The sequence below is a fragment of the Natrix helvetica genome (genome assembly GCF_964273705.1).
Source record: "Natrix helvetica genome assembly, chromosome: 5".
NCBI lineage: Eukaryota > Metazoa > Chordata > Lepidosauria > Squamata > Natricidae > Natrix > Natrix helvetica.
Window position 1 is genome coordinate 149660815 of NC_138551.1, and position 17295 is coordinate 149678109.

The following is a 17295-nucleotide window of genomic DNA, read 5'->3' on the forward strand; positions in this document are numbered from 1 at the left end:
TTCTACTTGCATTTTTTAACGTGCTTTCAAACTGCTAGGTTGGCAGAAGCTGGGACAAGTCACGGGAGCTCACTCCATTACGTGGTGTTAGGGATTCGAACTGCCGAATCGACAAGCTCAGTGTCTTAGCCACTGAGTCACCGCTTCCCTTTTGAGAATTTCCATAGATATCTCCAAAGACACATCTAAGATTGTTTAAGTTAAAACAAAAATAAAAAAATGAAATAAAATCTCAGAGCGTGGCAAAAATAGCCATGAAGACTCCGAAAGCAAACTCAGTTTATTGAGTGACCTTCGCCCAGTAGTAAAATGTCCAGTTTGGTTTTATCTGAGTGGACTTTAGGAATTGATTGATTTTAGGGTTCCACCTGATTTGGACTTATGTCTTGAACCTATTATAAGAAGATGGTGGCTCAGCGGCTAAGACGCTGAGCTTGTCAATCAGAAATTTTGGCACTTTGGCAGTTCGAATCCCTAGCACCGCATAACGAAGTGAGCTCCCGTGACTTGTCCCAGCTTCTGCCAACCTAGCAGTTCGAAAGCACGTAAAAAAATGCAAGTAGAAAACTAGGAACCACCTTTGGTGGGAAGGGAACGGCGTTCCGTGCGCCTTCGGGAGTTGAGTCATGCCGGCCACATGACCCCAGAGACGTCTTCGGACAGCGTTGGCTCTTGGGTTTTGAAACAGAGATGAGCACCACCGCCTAGAGTCGGGAACGACTAGCACAGATGTCCGGGGGGAACCTTTACCTTTACCTTGAATCTATTAAGGTGTCCTTCCTCTAAGAGAAGGTTCCCTTCATCCTGATGAAGTGACATTCCTGGTTCTTTCCCACCTGTTTCCCAGGTCTTCAACACACCCTTCCTGATTTGGAGGGGGATCTCCTCTTCCTGTTGGACAGCTCCGGCAGCGTCTCCTCCTACGAATTCTCCCGGATCAAGGAGTTCATTGCTGAGCTGCTTCTCCCGTTTGCCTTCGGACCTCGCGATGTCCAGACCGGCATCGTCCACATCAGTACCACGCCCATCCTGGAGTTCCCCTTTGACCAGCATTCCTCCACCGGGGCCGTCCAGCATGCCATCCGCAACATCCAGCAGAGGATGGGGGACACCAATACCGGCCAAACCATTTCCTTCGCCAAGGAGAAGCTCTTCACGGCCGAAGCGGGGGCCCGTCCCAACGTCCCCAAAGTGCTGGTGTGGGTGACGGATGGCTTCTCCAAGGACGACGCGGCCCAGCCCATGCAGCTTCTGAAAGACATGGGGGTCACCGTCTTCATCGTCAGCACGGGGAGGGGCAACTACTTGGAGCTCTCGGCTGCTGCCAGCCAACCGCCGGAGAAGCACCTGCATTTTGTCGATGTGGATGACCTGGGCCTCATCACCAAGGAGCTGCAAGATTCCATCGCAGGTATTGGGGTGGAATAGCAATAGCCCTTAGACTTATATACCGCTTCACAGTGCTTCACAGCCTTCTCTAAGCGGTTTCCAGAGTCAGCCTCTTGCCCTCAACAGTCCAGGTTCTCATTTTACCCACCTCGGGAGGATGGAAGGCTGAGTCGACCTGGAGCCAATGAGAATCGAACTGCTGGCAGCCGGCAGTCAGCAGACGTAGCCTGCAGTACGACATTCTCTCCCCCTGACCAAGGGAAGTTTAAATGGGAGTACAGAATGTGGCCGTTAGGGACGTGGTGGCTCAGTGGCTAAGACGCTGAGCTTGTCGATCAGAAAGGTCGGTGGTTTGGCAGTTTGAATCCCTAGCGCAGCATAACGGAGTGAGCCCCCGTGACTTGTCCCAGCTTCTCTCAACCTAGCTGTTCAAAAACATGTAAAAAATGCAAGGAGAAAAAATAGGGACCACTTTTGGTGGGAAGGGAACAGTGTTCCATGCGCCTTCGGCGTTGAGTCATGCTGGCTACATGACCACGGAGACGTCTCCGGACAGCGCTAGCTCTTTTGCTTTGAAATGGGGATGAGCACCGCCCCCTAGATTCGGGAACGACTAGCACATATCTGCAAGGGGAACCCTTACCGTTACAGAATGTTATTATTGGTTTTATCAGCCACACTGTATACCATGCTGGACCAATGGCTGTCCAGTCTATTCCAGTGATGAAGCTCCTACACAACCTCTGAAGGCAAGCCTTTCCACAGGTTAATTGTCCTCACTGTCAGGAAATTCCTTAGTTCTACATTGCTTCTCTCCTTAATTAGTTTCCACCCATTGCTTCTTGTCCTGCCCTCAGGGGCTCTGGAGAATAGCTCAACTGCCTCTTCTTTGGGGCAGCCCCTGAGATATTGGAAGACTGCTATCACGTCTCCCCTGGTCCTTCTTTTCATCAAACTCGACTTTCACTTGGCTGTTCCACAGCCTCAAAAGCTTCCGGCTGCCTCGTGGCCAGCGCAAATGCCAATGTTGCGTTGGTCATTGTCTCATATTCAGAGCCCAGTTTAGAAGACAAACAGGCCCTTTCACTATGTAGTTGATGTGGCTATCTTAAAAAAATAAAACTATAGTTCTCATCGCATCAGGGAACAGGCCCTCGAGGAGATTCCTCCCGGATTCTCCTCAAACCTGGATCCAAGACAGCCAAGCACTCTCCTTTTCTGTCCCAAGGCTGTGGTTTTTCCCAACTCCAGCCAGTTCCCATATGTACATTTTGAAGGGCACAAAGCGATGGAAGGCTGGAATCTGGGCTCCAGGGCTGGAGAACTTGGCAGCTCGGGAAGAGGCCCAAAAATGGCCCTGTAATATCACATCGTATGAGATCTTTGTCAAAGGCGCCCTTTGTAGCAGCACAGAAGGGCATTGTTTCTCAGATGGGCCTGTCTTTCTCTTGAATGCCTCACATCTGCCAATGGAGCGCTGGCAGCCGTTGGAGGAACTGAAGAGACCCAACCGCCTGCCCATCCCCTCTGGAATGCGGGATCTCGTTGGGTAGGCTGATCACACCAAGGCTTAGGGGCCGTAAGCAGCGCTCAGAGGGAGAGGGGAGGTTAGAAAATCTGATGGATGGATGGGTGGATGGGTGGAGAGAGAGAGAGAGACAGAGGAAGGGCGAGAAAGAGATAGACACACACAGAGAGAGAAACAGACAAATAGAAAGAGACACAGAGACAGAGACACACAGAGTGAGAGACAGAAACAGAGAGGGAGACAGAGAGACACAGAGTGACACACAGAGAGAAACAAAGACACAGAGAGAGACACACACACAGAGTGAGTGGCAGAGACAGGCAGAGAGAGGGAGACAGAGTGACAGAGACACACACACATGCACACACACACAGAGACACAAACAGAGACAGAGACACACACGAAGAGAGACAGAGATACTGAGAGACACAGAGAGAGACAGAGTCAGACAGAGACACAGAGGCAGAGATACACACACAAAGAGACAGAAACAGAGAGACACACAGAGAGAGACACACACACAGAGACAGAGATACTGAGAGACACAGAGACACACACACAGAGACAGAGACAGAGACACAGAGAGAGAAACGCACACAAAGAGAGACAGAGATACTGAGAGACAGAGAGAGAGAGACAGAGAGAGAGACGGAGAGACAGACAGACAGACAGAGAGTGAGGTACAACAGTACCAGAGGTATGTAGAGATTCTCTGTCATCCAGGTCATGGTTGTCCCAAAAGTACTTTTTCAGGAGGCAACTGGATTTTCTTGTTTTTTTCTTTGATGTTTCTCTTCTCATCCAAGAAGCTTCTTCAGCTTGGATAAGAAGCAAAATGTCTTCAAAACAACAACAACAACAACACACACACACACAAGAAAACCAGGTTGCCTCCTGAAAAAGCACTTTAGGGAGTACCAGAGGTAGTTTTGACATTCTAAGTCAACTAGCAGGTACTTCCTATTAAATCTGGGTAAGACCAGTCTAATGAAGAGAAGGACTAGGGGTGACATGAGAGCAGTCTTCCAATATCTCAGGGGTTGCCCCAAAGAAGAGGGAGTCAAACTATTCTCCAAGGCACCTGAGGGTAGAACAAGAAGCAATGGGTGGAAACTAATCAAGGAGAGAAGCAACTTAGAACTGAGGAGAAATTTCCTGACAGTTAGAACAATTAACCAGTGGAACTGCTTGCCTCCAGAAGTTTCTGTATTCTATTTAAAATATCCCAATGTAACGGGGGTGCTTTATATTCCTGAGGCTATACAGCCTTTCCATCTTCGAATCGCTGTTTAGATCTACTGGCACACCTTCAAGCAGGAAGAAAAGCTAGGTCAGGGGAAGGAATCAAAGGAGAAAGCTGGCCTCACTTCCTGCCACGTTGTTTTATCTTCTCTCCTTTTTAATCTAGTCCTGTCAGATCAAGAGACCGATTTAAGCACGGGGCTCTGCAAAAGGAGACCCCCGAAAGTCCTCCGAAGCTGCAGACGGGGGTCCCCGAAACCTCTCCAAGAGTTGGTATTGCCCCCCCCCTCTTTCTGTACTCTTTTTTTTTCAAAGTTTTTTTTTAGTTTTTAATACAACTTTATACATTGTAGAAATAAAGCGAGGACCGGATCTTTCCTTTCACATCCTCTCATTTACACAATCCATTTTACGTCGTAGCTTGGATTTCGCTTTCAGCCAAATTACTTTTTCCCCCATTTTTTTATACTCGTTTTTTCCTTAATACGTAAAGGTTATCTTCAATGGCCCCTTGAAAAAGTGCACCAAATTATCATTTCATATTTCTCTATTGGTCCATTTTACTAGTATAAGCAATATATATATCCTCTAGTTACGTTCAGAGGTGGGTTCCTACCGGTTCGACCGAATAGGTAGTAACTCGGCCGGACAAATGACCGTACCGTTTCTATCCTGGGCATCGCATCTTTATTTTCTGTTCTGCACCTGTGCAGAATAAATCTTCATTTAAAAAATGCAATTTCCCCCCCCCCTTTTTTTTTTAATAATGGTGCGTGCATGCCAGTCCCAGAGAAGTCCCAGAGATGGCCGTTTTTCACAAAAAGGGAGGTGTTTTTGCTTTCCCCCAGCTCCAGAAGCACTCTGTAGGCTTCAGCAGGGCTGGGGGAAGGGGAAAATGCCCCGGTTTTTGCAAAAAAATGGGTGAAAAACAGGGGTCTTTTTCCCTTCCCCCAGCCCTGCTGAAGCCCGCAAAATGTTCCTGGGGGGGCCAAAGAGGACAAAAACGTTTTTTTCTTACTGGGTAGTTTGTAGGCACTCCCTTAGCCCCGGCGAGGCTGGAGGCCCCCCGTCAAAACTTTTCACCACCGTTTTGGTGGGCATGGTTTGGTGAGGAGGTCATGTGACTGAGTGTGCATGAGTGACGTCAAGTTGGCCACTCCCACTCAGTCACATACCCCCCCCCATCTAGCCACGCCCACCGAACCGGTAGTAAAAAAATTCGAAACCCACCCCTGGTTACGTTTTGACACAGAGAGCATTTCTTTCAATGTTTTTTTTTACAATTAACAATACACTATAATTTCTTTATTTCTTAATTCGTTTTTATAACATTACCAATCATACTACTATTCCCTTTAATCTACTAATACAACTCCCCCCCCCCTCTTCTTCCTCTTTTTATCCATTTTCTCTTGGGCGCTCACACATTCCACTTTTAATCATTTTTCTTCTTCTCCCCCTTCCTCCTAACTTCTTTTTCTTTTTTCCCGTTTTTAAGGTTGTAGCATCTTTTCTTCAGAGTATTCATTTTTTATTATTCTGGTACCTTTCCCCAGGGTTTCCCCTGTTCTCCTCCCTCCCTTACTAGCTTGTGGTTTCTTTTTTTTGGGGGGGGGGGTTCTGTTCTCTTTTCTATGCCACGGTGACTCCCCTGGGTGATCTCACCCTTCTGGCCTGCAGCTGAACGTGTTCGCAGCCATTCGTTTTCCGCATCGGCCTGACCATGCCAGCTTCCAAAGAGAGAAAGGCTGCCTTCCTAAGTACTTTTTTGTTTTGTTTTGCAGCTTCTTTCTGCTCCACCTTCTTCAACCGTCGTTCCCTTTCTATTCTTTTTTCCTCTCGGTTAAAAAAAAAAAAACACTTGGCAAGGCTCCATCCAAATTCTTTAAAAGATTCGGGCTTTTTCCTCTTGCAGTTCCTTCCAGCTTGATATTTTTATTTTCTTCTCTGTAATTCTGAGATGACTTTTTTTTTTTTGGAAGTACATCTCTTCAGCTGTACTTTATTTCTCTGCTCCTCTTTTGAGCCGCGTGTAGTTTGTCTCCAAACAGATGCTTTGCGCATTTAGGCTAAAGTTTAATGGGAATGTTGTTGATGTGTTTGGCATCGCCAAAGCATTTCACAGATATGTATCTTGCTATTCTTTCTCAAGAACCACGTTGAGAAAAGAAAAGGAGTCTATTTCTCCCCATTATTACAGAGTGAAGAAACATTAAGCTCTTCCAGATGTTGTTGAGTTTAGGAAGTCCTCCACTTATGGAGCACAAAATTTCTGTTGCTTGAGCGAGGCAGTTGTGAAGCGATTATTCCCTCTCCCCCCCCCCCCCCGTTTTACGACCTTTCTTGCCACAGTTGTTAGGGGAATCCTTGGCAGTTATTTAAGTGAGTAACACGGTTGTTAAGTGAATCTGGCTTCCCAGCTGACTTTGCTTGTCAGAAGGTCACAAAAGGGGATCACGTGACTCCCTGGGACACTGCAACTATCTGCCAGCGGCCTGTAGAGCTTGCAGCAGATTCGGACAGTGAGGAGGTTTGGGAGGGAGATGGGCCAGTCCTGGAGTCTGGGGAAGGCTCTGACGAGGGCTCTGTGTCAGATGCAGAGAGGGGACCAGGACCGTCTGACAGTTATCAGCTGCCTTCAGAGTCAGACACCAGTGAGGCAGAAGAACAGCTGGAGCCTGTTCCCAGTGTGCGCATGCACAGAGTTGCCAGACGAAGGGAACAGCTAAAGAACAGGGGTCGACTTGGGAGTAAGGCCACAGGTCCCTCCCAGAGGGAATAAAAGAGGAGCGAAAGGGGAGTGGAGTTTGCAAGAGACCATTAGTTCGCTCAATTGGTTGGTGACTCTCCGAGGCTCCTTGCCAAGTTTTGCAGAGATCGGCCTGGCAGCTCTCCAAGCCAGATAAAGTCTGTGACTGTAAATCCTCCCTCGAAAGACTTTGCTGGAGCTGAATGAGCAGAATCCATAGTCAATTAATAAAAGGGGTTTTTGTCGGGACAAGGAGTTTGCTTGGGGTTCTTGGGCAGCTTAGGTAAGAGCACCGTTGTAAATATGAACCAGTTGCCAAGCATCCAAGAATTTTGATCACGTTTTTTCCAGTGCTGTTGTAGCCTTGAGCAGTCACTAAATGAACTGTTGTATGTTGAGGACTACCTGTATTGCCTTTGATAGCATCCATCTCCTACTCGACTTCCTCCAGCACACCGAATTGGGCTACAGGCGTTGGCGCTGTGACCCACCGCAGTTTGTTTCTGAGGTGGGAGCCAAACCTGGCACTTTGAAGCTTTAAACGGTGCAGACCTGGAGAGCTTTCAGCAACCAGACCTGAGTAAATGTTAAGCCCATCCTGCTTCTTTGGTTGGGAGGCTTACAAATCCAGGGCCTGCGGGATGTGGTTAGAATATTCTGGGCCAGGCGAAGGCCAGGAGGATGGGAAGCAACAGCTTCATCCAAAACAAACGCAGGTCATTCGAATTCATCCTAAACCTGTAATTTTGCATTCAAGGCACCGAGGCCTCCCAGCTCCCCAAACTGGCTATGTGGTTTGGACTTTGGTGGCCAGGGCTAATTGGCACTCACTTGCCTGTGGTTAGCTGCCAAAGATATTGGTGGGAACCAAAAGCAACAGTTCATTGGCAAGAGGGAAAGTTTTCCCCCTCCTTCTTCTGTGGATGAAAAAAACCATTCATTTTGTGGCGTTTCTGTTAGGCCAGAGAATCACGGCAGAGTTATCTGCTATAATAATTATAATAATTATCTGCTATAACGTCCTACTTGTCAACGTCTACTTCAGCTTCAACCACAATAATACACGGGGCAAACAATAGATACAAACTCAAAGTAAACCGCTCCAAACTCGATTGCAGAAAATGCGACTTCAGCAATAGAGTGGTCAATGCCATATCTTTAACCTTAAACTGTCCACCGTGGACCTCACACGTTTCTTAAGAGGTCCGTAAGGAGGGCGTGCATAAGCGCAGCACGGTACCTACCGTCCCTGTCCTACTGTCCCCATTGATATGTACTCATTTTATGTGTTCATGGTCAGGTTATTTATATCCATCCATTTCTACCAAACTCATGTGAAAATGTCCATGTCTATACTAATACCTGTTACCGTGTACATGTTGACAAATAAATAAATAAATAGCAATCCAGAAAAGCATGTGTGATAGTAAACCGATAATAAGCTCCTTCAAACGCCACAAGATATTATTGGTTTTCCTTCTTTCCTTCTGTAGGAAGTTAAAACCCACCCCTCCTCCTAGAAAAATGAAATATCTTGGGAAATATTGAAAAGGCAGACTATTATATTTTCCCTGGATAAGAAATGGAGAAACGTGTTTTTAGGCAGGAAACAGACTCACTCTTAATAGCCCCCACCTTTGTCAATGGGCCACTAAAGCCTGGGCTGGTCTACTCTACATACCAAAGGTAGGATTGGCCTTCTACAGAAACTCACCACATGGCATCTGGGAACTCAACTGAATTTGGGACTCAAAAGACACACAACCTGCAAAGTTAGCTAAGACACCCCCATCCCCACCTCTGGGAGTCTGACAACCAATCTGAATACATTTCTTACGCAGGAAGAGGAAACAGAGAGGTGGGGCCGAACAGAGAGTAGAAAAAACTCAGCAAGCCCCTTTCCCCCTTTTTTCTTCTTCACCCAACATCTGGAAGCATGTGATCCCCCTTTTCTGTTCAGGGGCTCAAGCCATGTGATCCTGTCCACCATTAAACCATCTTTCCAAGCAGTCTCCATGTTTCCAGTGTCTTTTTTCCCACTTGGAGCTGAACCTGGATGGACATTCCTTCCTTTCCTTCCTTCCTTCCTTGCAAGTGAGTGCCATGGATCTTTCTGAAAGTAGCTTGTTAAATAAAAACAATGCTTCTGTAGCAACCTCAAAGTTGGGCTGCTTGCAAATCTGGTACTTTAAACAAGGCTAAGAGGTTAAACAAGGTTTAAAGAATCTGGTGGCTGTTTTTAAAAAACCCCACTGTATGGCTGAATTCCCTGTGGGGATATGGATCTGCTCTCAGGGGCTTATAAGGAAGTCTAAAACTCAGACCAAGTCAAACTACAAACCAGAAATAGGACGAAAGATTATACAGATGACATGCCTTATATAAATCTACATACATAATACGGGACTTACACACTTAACAAGTATTTCCTTGGAGATCTAATTTGGGACTTGGAGACATTTCAATCCGGTAGATGATGGTAAGACTCTAGCATTTTGTTTAAAGTTTACATTTTTTGGCTAAGGGGGAAGTTTGGAACTCTTCCCATCCTTGCAGCCGCTGTCTTTGCTGCCATCTGCTGGCGAGATCAGAGATACACATGGGCTTTCTAAACGCATCTTTCTATATTTCATATAATGCAGATTACACTCCGGCCCTTCCCAATTTGTTCCTTTTTTTTCACAGCAAGTTCCCAAACTGGAGTTAGCTCTGTTGGGTTGCACGCAAGGGACATACTTTCTCTAGAACCTATGCGTCCCTCGGACCTCAGAAAGGGAAGGAAGCACTAGATACCCAAGAGTGGATGGGCATCATAAGGGAAGTTAAAAAATATCGCAGGAGCGGGAACCAACATTACCTACTAAACATAGAAAATCCTACACATAACATAAGCCTACTCAGTTTTTTGCATTATCTTGTACGCTGCAAACTTCCTCCACACAGATGTTTACATCCTACAATTTGTTAGTTGCAACGTCATGTCCGGTCCATCGCGACCCCATGGACAACGTTCCTCCAGGCCTTCCTGTCCTCTACCATCCTCTGGAGTCCGTTGAAGCTCAGGCTGACTGCTTCTGTGACTCCATCCAGCCACCTCCTTCTCTGCCGTCCCCTTCTTCTTCTTTTGCCCTCCATCGTTCCCAGCATGAGGCTCTTCTCCAGGGTGTCCTCCTTCCTTCTCATTCGGTGGCCAAAGTCTTTGAGTTTCCTCTTCAGGATCTGGCCTTCTAAAGAGCAGTCAGGGGTGGATCTCCTCTAGGACTGACCAGTTGGATGAGGGCTGATGAGGGCTCTGTGTCGGAGGCAGAGAGGGGGCCAGGGCCCTATGCCAGTTATCAGCTGCCTTCAAAGTCAGACACCAATGAGGCAGAAGAATAGCTGGAGTCTGTTCCCAGTGTGCGCATGCACAGAGTTGCCAGACGAAGGGAACAGCTAAAGAACAGGGGTCGACTTGGGAGAAAGGCCACAGGTGGAGGATGAATGGCCCCTCCCAGAGGACATCAAAGAGGAGCGACAGGGGAGTGGAGTTTGCAGGAGACCATTAGTTCACTTAAATGGTTTGTGACTCTCCAAGACTCCTGGCCAAGTTCTGCAGAGATCAGCCTGGCAGCTCTCCAAGCCAGAGAAGGTCTGTGGCCGTAAATCCTCCCTCGAAAGACTTTGCTGGATGTGAATGAGCAGAATTCAAAGTAAATCAATAAAAGGGATTTTTGTTGGGACAAGGAGTTTGCTTCAGGCTCTTGGGAAGCCTCGGTCAGAACATAAAGTTGCCAAGTATGGAGACCTTAATCTAAGTTAATCGTGCGGCAGGAACACAGCTAAGAGTTTTCTTCCTTTTCCTTCCAGCCGTCATCCAAGCCAAGCGTCTCAGAGCCACAGACGTCTCCGCTAGCAGCTTCCGCCTCATTTGGCCCCAGCTTCTGACGAGGGACACCGGCTACTACATTTTGGAGTACGCCCCGAGTGGCGAACCCCGGCGGAAAGTGTCCAGACAACTCACTGGCGACCATACCAGCACTGTGGTGGCTCAGCTAGCTTCACAAACCACCTATGAGGTTGCCCTCATCCCAGAATCCAACGAGAAATACATCCCGCCACAAACCACAAGGGTCACCACTCTGGAAGGTAAGAGAAGGGAGGGGGATTTCCCCGTGGGGCTGGGGGTGGTAATTTTTAAGAAGATACATCTGACTAGGATTAACTAGGGGAGGGAAGCTATGGAAAATCTAGACAGCAGACTAAAAAGCAGAGACATCCCCCTGCCAACAGAAGGGCGTCTAGCCAAGGCGATGGTTTTCCCAGTTGCAATGGATGGCTGTGAAGGTTGGACCGTAAGGAAGGCTGAGCGCCAAAGAATGGAGGCCTTTGAAGGATGGTGCTGGAGAAGAAGACTCCTGCATTGAGTCCCTTGGACTGCAAGGCCATCCAATCGGTCAGTGCTAGAGGAGATCCACCCTGACTGCTCTTTAGAAGGCCAGATCCTGAAGAGGAAACTCAAAGACTTTGGCCACCTAATGAGAAGGAAGAAGGACTCCCTGGAGAAGAGCTTCATGCTGGGAACGATGGAGGGCAAAAGAAGAAGGGGACGGCAGAGAATGAGGTGGCTGGATGGAGTCACCCAAGCAGTCGGCGTGAGCTTCAATGGACTCCAGAGGATGGTAGAGGACAGGAAGGCCTAGAGGAACGTGGTCCATGGGGTCGCGATGGGTCGGACACGACTTCGCCATTAACAACAACAAAGGATTAACAGGCTCAGCCCATCCTCATCACTGTTAATTATGATAGCTCTTGTTACCGGTGGTGGATGAAGCATTAATTTCTGGTTGTTTTGGTTGGATGTGCCAAGACGAGGGTCTTTCCACAGACCACATCCTAATATTCAAGTTTCCCAATGAAAATCTCTTACGTGGACTTTTGGCTGGGGAAAAAAACAGGAAAAAGAACTTGTGGGTTCATGGGTCTGGCAATTAGAAAGGGTAGCTGATGGAAGGAGGAGATGATTCTGATGAAAACTCAGAGTAAAATATAAACACAGGTAGTCCTCGGTTTACGACAGTTCATTTAGTGACCATTCAAAGTTACAACGGCACTGAATAAAAGCGACTTGTGTTCGTTTTTCGCCTACCACCTTACAGTCACGTGATCAAAACTCAGATGCTCGGCAGCTGATTCATGCTTATGACGGTTGCAGTGTCCCGGGGTCATGTGATCACCTTTTGTGACCTTCCAAAGCGAGATTCACTTAACAAGCGTGCTCCTAACTTAAGTGTGGAGATCCACTTAACGACGGTGGCATGAACGGTCGTAAAATGGTGCAAGATTCACTTTAAGAACTGTCTCGCTTAGCGACAGAAATGTTGGGCTCAACTGTGGTCCTAAGTCAAGGACTCTGTACATTTGTAAGGGCTGTCAAAAAAACCAGGAGGCACTTCTCTGTTGTCATTTTTTCCTTCTTAGCTGTTCAGTGTTATTTCTTTTCTATCATTTGTATTCCTTTTCTCTGGTGAAAAATGTCTTCGGTTAAAATTGTCGTCGCAGGAATACAGGTAGCGCCTATGTCAGGCCTGTAGTTAAGTTTCTTTTAGGATCTTTGGCCTGACACACTTTCTATTAATTTCTTATGCTGTTTCATTAGTGTAGTAGTTGGGAGGGGGGAATAGAAAGGAGTAGGTTTGTGGAATGCATTGTTGTCATTCTTTCTAGAAGCTCAAGGTCATCTTTTGTCTCCGCACCTCGACACCTGACCGGAAGCAGAGGGGTGTAGATGCCAGCGTGGAAGAAGAAGATTGGAACATGTGATAGATTTGTGGGTGTGGGGATAAGATCAGGAACTTTCAACTGGGTGGAATTCCAGGAAGAAGATCTGAGTTGAAATTTCATAGCATAATGCCAACATACCTGTATTATTAAATTGGAACTTTAAGGATGATTCTGTTCTGGACACTGATTTACTTTTGCATGGTATTTAGAACGCGGACAGCCTATTTTGCAGATCGCTTTGATCAGGTACCCTTTTTAATTTCATTGCATTGCTTCTCTCCGCAGATGTGGTCAGTCCAGCCCAGATTCTGATCTCGGAGTCCAAACCCCACAGCATCCGCGTCAGCTGGTCTCCCATCCTCGAGAGCGTGGCCGCCTATCAAGTCATGTATGGCCCCCTGAACGACAACTTGGTCCAGCTGCAAGAGGTGGACGGGAGGCTCAACAGCACCGTCCTGGAAAACCTCCTGGCCAACACCAGCTACTTAGTGACGGTCTCCGCCATTTATAAGTCTGGCAACGAGAAAGCCCTCTCAGCCAAGGCCTGCACACGGGAAGGTGAGCAGAAAAGAAGGAAGGAGGGAGGGAAGATGTCAGGGTAATGATTTAAGAGCTGGCCAACTGCTACGATGTTGTAATGCTAGGAATGAGTCAGCAAGGTTTTTGGACTCATATTACTTTAAGAGCTTGTAATAAGAAGAGGCCCTGTTGGGGCATATCTCTTCTTTCGTGTGTGCTTTTGTGCTGTAATTGCTGATTGTTTGAGATCTGACTAAAGTATGTGTATGTATATAGCCTTTGTAGATAAAAACCACTATTTAAATACAAAACTCTGTTTACTGTATTTGCTCCTGGGTTGTCTCACATAGTCACACTGCGCACACTCTGACAGAAGAACTGGGCACACTTAGGATCCCAAAAAGTTGCAGAATAAGGCTGGTGGATTTTCCTCTTTTGATTAGTATTACAACTGCCAACATTCCTCGCCTGATTTCCTGCTAGGTTGCCCATTTGGCTAATCCCAGCACCAATTGTGGTTTTCTTTTCCCTGTTTCAGCCTGGAGAAGGCCCATGCATCATCCTCATTCTTTTTGTTTTCCTTTTCTCAATGGACAGAATACTCCAAAATAAAGCACCTCCATTTTGAAGATCTGAGCCTCAGCTCTGTAAAGGCCTCCTGGGATCCAGCAGGAGGAGATGTGTTGGGGTACCGTGTTCGGTGTCGGCGGCAAGCTGGCCCTTCAACCCTCCTCAGTGTCTCATCACAGATCCACAGCGTTCTGCTGTCAGATCTGACCCCTGGCAGCAACAACAAAGTGTGTGTGAAGCCTGTCTACCGAACCCATCCTGGGAAAGGACTGTGTCGAATGCTCCATCGGCAGCCTGGTAAGAGACACAGGAAAGGAAGTAATCTAGGTTCTGCTGCCTATTGATTGGCCTTGGTATCTCTAGGATTGAGGGAGGGGTAGACAAAGCAGGCTGCAATGTAAGAGAGGAGGGGTCCTTGCTATTTTTTAAAATGCACCGTTGCTTGTACCGTTTTCCCGAAAATAAGCCCTCCCCGGATAAGCCCAATCGGGCTTTTGAGTGCATGCGCTAAAATAAGCCCTCCCCTAAAATATTTAAACACATATGTGGCTGGTCCCTGGCATTTCCTGGGGGGGAAGAGGGAAACAGGCCTCATGCGCCCCATGTGCACCTGCCATCCACGCAGAACGGCCTTGAGGAGGCCACTCCCGCAAACCCTAGCTACCATGCCCCTTCTCTTAGTGGTGGCCACAAAAAGAACAACAGGCCCAACGACGGTAGGGCTGGCAAGAGTGTGCCAGAAAGAGAGACAGAATCAGCTGATCCACGGGCCGAGTTTGAGGGCCCTCCTGCACCTCTAAAATAAGAAGACCTCTCCAAAAATAAGGCCAAATGCTTATTTCAGGGGTCAAAAGAAAAGAAGACCCTGTCTCATTTTCGGGTAAACACAGTATATTGTTGCTGAGACTATTAGAATGAATTTTTTAAAGAGATATTCTAACAAATTATAGCAGAGAGGAAGAAAGACAACGGTTTGGAAGTCAGGACAATATTTTTCCATGGATCCTTAGAATAAGTGCAAGGTGGCCTGAGAAATTTAGGGTTTTTTCCTAAGAAAATTGGGACTTCTGTTTCCAAAGGCCTCCAGTTGTGCCAGGAAGATAACCGAGAATTTCATTTCCAGTTTTAAGCAGGGGGAAGAAACATGGCACAAGTTTAAAAAAAAAAAAAATCCCAAAGGCAGCCACACAATTCAGCATGGAGCAGATTAAGAAATTCAGATTCCGATAAGGCATTTGCAAGGAACGCACTCCCCCTGGTGGCTGTCCCAGGAAAGTTCCCCGTGAAATATGCTACTGTACTTCCCGAGTTTTTTCTTTTTATATATATAGCTACTTGCAAACTTTTCTCCTGCTTCAGCTTATTCTGCAAATAAGAGACTTGGGAGGCAACTTTTATTTATCCATCTGACGTTGATTCTTTGGTTCTTTCCCTTCACAGCTTCAGCCGCAGGTAGCTACAAGCACCGGAAGAGAGTGTGAGAATTTGTGAACTACGTTTTTGTGGGTCAGAAGACAAGGACACAGCCTGGGACAAAGGTTATCAGGACACCAGGATGAGGGAGGCTACAGTCCCAAGCCTTTTTAACCTCTGGCTACACACCCTGTTCTCTTTTGCAACTGACTTGCCTACAAAAGTCCTCCCCCGTCCCCCAAATTTGGCTCGGTTACAGAAAACAGCTTCACAGGGATATTGGATGTTGCTAGAAAAAAAACACCCCGACTTCTTGCTCACGGAATTTCCTTTCCTTTCCTTGGAATGGCAGCGAAAGACTCAAGTCCCGCTTCTTCTGCATTGTTATTTATTTGTGTTTTGTATGAAATGGGAGGGAGGAGAATAAGCAAAAGATCTTGGTTCCTTTCTCACCTGCAAGGGAGAACCTTCACCTTCTAATCTGCATTCTGAATTCCAAGAACTCTCCTTCTGCTTCAAAAGTGATTGCAGTTCGATTGGGAAGGGCAGGGGTGGGGGGAGGAATTAGAAGCACGAGGCAGATCCCGAATGATTCCTTGATTATTGTCCAAGGTGGTGGCCCAAAATCTGTTGAACTCTGTTGTCATTGAATGAACCACCTATAATAGAATTCCAAAGATTTCCTTGAGACGGAGGGAGAGCGGAGAGCAAAGCCAAGTATATTTCCTGTTTTATTTATGCGCATTTGCTCTGTCCTTGGAAGGAAATAGTTACAAGACTGCCAGGATGTAAAACTCTCCTTCAGGCACATGTTAACCTTTGAGTTGTGGGGCCAGGATCCACATTCCAAGAAATTAGGTGGATCAGAACCACGGGCTTGGCAATGGCAAGACATAATGTGTGACTGAATAAAATCGAGGGATAGTTACTGAACAGTAAACTAATAGGCCAATGAACTTGCTTCATCCCAGTCTATTTTGGGTGGCATCACAAATTAATTTTTTCAGTGGGGGAAAATGCAACCATTTAGAGAAGTAAAGTGAAGCACCCCTGCCATAGATACTAGAGACAATTACCTGGTAAACAGAGATAAAGATAGAGATCAAAGGGTAGCTAAGGTGCTCAGAACATCTTTGGGAACAAGGTAACGTATATTGTGCAAATGTAGAGAGGGAGCATTCCACGTGGCTGGGTCCATCTGTGAATTGAACACTGACCTATGCAAAAGAAATATTGCACTTTTCTGGAAATGTGAGAGAGAGTTGGCTGGGCTGCCTCAAACCCGAGATCATGCAGCAAAATCACATGCAGAGTTCACAAGACACAACCTGAAGCACTTTTTTATGTCACGCGATGGGCGCCGGAGACGTTGTTCCCTAACCATGTCGGCCCTTTGAGGGCCAGTAGTTTGCAAATGACCATAATCTGACCAGTTTATACAGCACTGCCTGACAATTGGAGCTTAAGGCCAGGATAATACAGTATTATCCTGACCATCCTGGGAGGTGGATTCCACAATCGATTTGTGGAGCAGCTAGCTGGAGATGGGAACCTAAAATATACAACCAGAAAATCTCTACCATAAATCACTGCATCTTGGAGCACCAGCTCCTCAAGGTGAAGTTCAGCCGAAATGCTTATTTTTCACACATGTTTCGTTTAACTGTTTCATTGTGGGAGCCTCCATCTGCATGAGAATTGAATTAGCCCAGACAACAGTGAAATTTCTCAGCCCAAGCTAGTTAACAGGAAGGCAGGTGTTTGTTTTTTGTTTTTTAAAAGAGACAATTGTAATAATGCAAGTAACGTTGTGGCTTGTCGCTAGTTGTAATGAAACCCGAAAAGCTTTCATTCCTGCTTCAGAATGTGTGCGTGACGGTCATCAGCATCTTGACAGTTGGAAACCATTTCATTTTCTCCATAGTTCTTTCATGTACAGTTTCACTAATGCAGTAGCCATCCTCTCTCTTCAGCTTACTCCAGCAGCAACATTGTCGTGTATCCTTTGAAATAAGGTGAATTAAACAGAGAACAAACGAGCCAAGTAATTCCGCATATTTTTTCCCTCCCTCCGTTGGATGCGGTCCCACCAAATGCAATGAATGCCATGGCATTCACGGTTCGT

The 17295-nt window shown here is 46.7% G+C and overlaps 2 protein-coding genes across 2 annotated transcripts in view; one reads left to right on the forward strand and one right to left on the reverse strand.

Annotated features, from left to right (window-relative positions):
- Positions 1-9578, reverse strand: part of ANKRD65 (ankyrin repeat domain 65) — a 131506-nt gene extending 121928 nt beyond the window's left edge. The window contains exon 1 of the mRNA XM_081955018.1: positions 9320-9578. The gene's annotated coding sequence lies outside the window, so the exon portion shown is untranslated. The remainder of the gene's footprint in view (positions 1-9319) is intronic.
- VWA1 (von Willebrand factor A domain containing 1) overlaps positions 1-17209 on the forward strand; it is a 33415-nt gene extending 16206 nt beyond the window's left edge. The window contains exons 2-6 of the mRNA XM_081954964.1: positions 848-1411; positions 10755-11033; positions 12954-13226; positions 13785-14054; positions 15198-17209. Coding sequence (XP_081811090.1) covers positions 848-1411; positions 10755-11033; positions 12954-13226; positions 13785-14054; positions 15198-15238 — 1427 coding nt within the window. The 3' untranslated portion in view covers positions 15239-17209. The remainder of the gene's footprint in view (positions 1-847; positions 1412-10754; positions 11034-12953; positions 13227-13784; positions 14055-15197) is intronic.
- The last annotated feature ends 86 nt before the right edge of the window (positions 17210-17295 follow it).